At 33.4% G+C, this 3,907-nt stretch overlaps 1 protein-coding gene across 1 annotated transcript; it reads left to right on the forward strand.

Moving 5' to 3' along the window:
• Nucleotides 1–2,558: 2,558 nt before the first annotated feature.
• LOC113296772 (peroxidase 60-like) lies at nucleotides 2,559–3,507 on the forward strand. The gene is made up of 3 exons (XM_026545099.1): nucleotides 2,559–2,776; nucleotides 2,927–3,106; nucleotides 3,201–3,507. The coding sequence occupies exons 1-3, from the start codon at nucleotides 2,612–2,614 to the stop codon at nucleotides 3,216–3,218; spliced, it is 363 nt and encodes a 120-aa protein (XP_026400884.1). The 5' UTR covers nucleotides 2,559–2,611; the 3' UTR covers nucleotides 3,219–3,507.
• The last annotated feature ends 400 nt before the right edge of the window (nucleotides 3,508–3,907 follow it).

Consider the following 3,907-nt stretch of genomic DNA (forward strand, 5'->3'; position numbering starts at 1 on the left):
GCTAAACTCTAGTTGTTTCACATTTACGGTACACTTATTCTCTTTCACTTGTGTCGTTTGATACCACTTTGTGCTAAGGATCGAGCAAGAGAGGAGAGCATAAACGCGGAAGCATAAAAGACTACATTGAGAATAACTTGTTGTGCGTTTCTCATTAGATCTTCAATCTATTTATACAATAACAAGACTTGGTTATCAAGACACAAGACTTGGTTCTCAAGATATTCAATTCCTAATATAACTCAAAATAAGCTAAATTATATCTCCTTATTATAGTCTCCTATATTATTTCCTAATACTTTGTCATGGTCGAGAGAAGAAAATATTTGCAGAAAAAACGAAGAAAAATATTAGAATAAAATACAGATGGCGTGATGAATAAATTTTTCCACAATCGACATGTATTTTAGGGGTTTCCATGGTATTTTTGGTAACATTGTAACTTGCATAATAAATACTTGGCAGATAGTTAATTTGAATTTTTGGTTACGTATCATACATTTTTTCTGTTCCAATAAATCACAACTTTAAAAATACACTAATTTTGTATATATAAGTCACAAAGGCTCTATATAATATTCTCATAAAATCATTAGAATTCTTTAAATTCCAATAACACCTCCGGAAGTCGTTCAAATTAATAATATATGAAAGTATATAAAATTCCCATTTGACTACCTCCTGTTAATTTGCAAACTGAATTACTTGTATGCCCTCACGATTTTGTACAAGGTAAGAATAGGGAAAGAGAATTATGACTTCACTGAGTGTTCTTTTTATTTAACACTTACCTAGTCGCAAGCCGCGTGCGCAGGAGTGACGTTGTGGTTTATTCATTCGAGATGGTTGAAGGTTGCACGACATTGTCAGACATCCAATATTGTCATTGTTTCAGAGAATATTAAATTATATGGTGATCATTCGTAAAGGGATTAGGTAGATTAACTGTGCGGAGAAACTTATTCTTGTGAGACATAATTCAGATGTTGAAGAAGAGTTGATTAAAAGATAACCAACTGAATCTGAAGATTCGACTGTCAAAAACGAACTGAAAGACAAGTTTTATTTCTTCTTTTTTCATTTAAATCCATCTGTGATTATTATCTAATCGATTTCAAAACCTAATTTTACTGATTTCATGTAGACATTCTTATTTAATGCTTGATCAGAATACAGATCTATAATCGCTTGACCTTTATTTGTCTATTGAGATTAAAATCTCGAAAATTTTCTACAAAAATTTCTAGGGTTTTCTGATATAAAAGTCCAGAAATCAATCATATTTAACCCTAATTGAAAATCGATCTCTATATCCGTGATTAGCATGCTTGTATCTTTATTACCCATATTACTGATTTGATTTTTATGAAATTCAAATTTACTATCTCATTTTGAACTTATATCTGTTATTGATATATGGAGGCTGATGGTTTTTGTTTGCTTTATCTTTATCTTGCTGCATTTGAGATTGGTTGATATGCAGAGTGTGATGATGCTTTGAATAAATAGGTTGCTTCGGAAATAAGCTGCAAAGATGATGTTTCTGCCAAGCAAGAGATAGCTTGAGTTTAGTTGTATTGGAAGCTGAAATGATGCTGCAATGTGGAGTTGTAGCTGTTCCAAAAATTACTAACAGAGCTGAAATGTGTTATGGTGTTGTGCAGTGTTGCAATGTTTGTTGGTATGATATAAGAGAAGATGCAGTAATGCTTAACACTGAGATAGTGGAACTTCAGATTGGTCTTAAGAACTATGACCATTTCCCTGAAAACAGTAAGAAAAGTATTCCGACTTTCCTAGACCATTTCCCTGAAAACAGTAATTAAGAAGACAAAAAATTGTCATTAGTTTGCCACTGACTTGGTAGTGAATGGATTGCTGAAAACGACTCATGAGTTAAAAAGTGTACTAGTTGCATTTCGTGGAAAGGGAAGTTCATGACCTATTCGTTAAAGAGGCTTACAGGGTCAGGAAGGGCTAATATATCGAAACGCAACTGTCAAATATATACATAAGAAATCCTTATAATCTGTGTTGGGAACTATTCAAATGTGTATATATGACAAATTCATTACATCGATTATCAGACAGTAAATAGTTCAAATATGCCATTCTATCTGCAGTGTATATTAAGCATTAGCCATAGGTGCCTTTTTCTGCAAGTAGCCGGATTTCGTAGGCGATGGCGATGTACTGCTACTCCTAGTGGAATAAATTTTTTAATCGGGAGGAAAAGTTCAAGACATCATTTCGATAATTTTCCTACCAAAAATAAAAGTGAAAGAGCTTTCACAGTTAGAAGTTTGTTGATTTTGATGGGTGAACTGTATATGTAATAGCAAATGCAGTTAAATTCAACTTTGTGATAACTTGTTATGTTTACCTTGTCCACTTAATAAGAATTTAAACTAATCCAGTATAAAGATATATTTGGAATGCTATAAATGAGAAGAGGTAGTTGCAAAACTTTATCATTCAAACCAAGTTCGTTTCATATCACTTTGGTTCAGCTTTATTCGATATCGATATCTAAAGTTTAGCTCAGATCAAAGTAAAAATGAAAAATAATATATTGGTAGTAGTAACAGTAGGCCTAGTTTTACTACTCATCATGGAAGCCTGTTATGGTCAACTAAAAATAGGATTTTACAAAGAAAAATGTGATTATGAAGATGTTGAATCTATTGTCAACAAAGTTGTGAATGAAAGTTTCGCTAGTGACCATTCTATTGCAGCTGCACTTCTTCGCATGCAATTCCATGACTGCTTTGTTACTGTACGTGTTTAACTAATTTATGTTCTTAGCTAGTACGTACTGCTTTTCTTTTTATAGGAAGTGAACCTAAAATGATGTTTAGCTTTTCAAATATTTATAACTTTTGTGTTTTTCATATTTATAACCTATTGTTGTTTATGCCGGTGTAAGGGATGTGATGCATCATTGCTTCTTGATGGAGATACAAGCGAAAAGAAGGCAGTCGCAAACCTAAATGTAAGAGGTTTTGAAATAATCGACAAAGCAAAAACTGCACTCGGACAAGCTTGCCCAGGTACTGTCTCTTGTGCGGATATTATTGTCATGGCGACTCGGGACGCTGTTGCCTTGGTAAGTAATTTGACGACTATCTCTACTCCACAAGCTTTGAATTTTTCATTTATCAAATAAATAGGTTATACGTTATGTCAATCTTTATATATAGAGCGGAGAATGCAAATAACCAAGGCGATGTCGTCAACTTGGACCAAAACCCTTGAAGTTCCAATGTCGTTGATAATTCATTCTACCAACAGATACGTTTAAACAAAGGTATCCTAGAAATTGATCAAAAACTAGCGCTGGACTCATCTACAGCAGACGTTGTCAACACACTAGCTAACGACGGAGTCACTTTTCTTAATATTTTTGGTAAATCCATGGTAAAGATGGGTGGTATCGGCGTACTCACCGGTACTGATGGACAGATTCGACTCATATGTAACGCTGTTAATGCTATCTGATTTACCCTTACCGCCCATATGTAAAATGTGTCTATACATATGTATAATTTCTTCTTATATATGAATAAATGTAGCTCGCTGCCTACCATCTTTTAAGCTAAAATATTATAATCTAAATGACAGAGATGCCGAATTAAAATTGAACCTACAATATGCGATTTCACGTTGTAAGTGTGAACGATAACGGCATAATTTCTTTTTGATTTTAACTATTTTATTGAGAATCAAATACTTAATGATGTTATTGGATAAACTACAGAACATTAAAAAAAAAAAAAAAAACTGTTGAGTACGGACTATCTCTACTCACTGACTTGGTTACCTTGCAAAAGTTTAAAAACCAACTCACGAACAGGCATGACCGAAAGATTCAAGCTGGCGTTCAATTAACGAACGGACACTATCCCAA

This window comes from Papaver somniferum, chromosome 7 (assembly GCF_003573695.1).
Source record: "Papaver somniferum cultivar HN1 chromosome 7, ASM357369v1, whole genome shotgun sequence".
NCBI classification, from domain to species: domain Eukaryota; kingdom Viridiplantae; phylum Streptophyta; class Magnoliopsida; order Ranunculales; family Papaveraceae; genus Papaver; species Papaver somniferum.

Coding starts and splice junctions, on each gene's coding strand:
- LOC113296772 (XM_026545099.1), top strand. CDS start 2,612: ATGGAAGCCTGTTATGGTCAACTAAAAATAGGATTTTACAAAGAAAAA. Junction 2,777..2,926: donor TCCATGACTGCTTTGTTACT/GTACGTGTTTAA, acceptor TGCCGGTGTAAG/GGATGTGATGCATCATTGCT.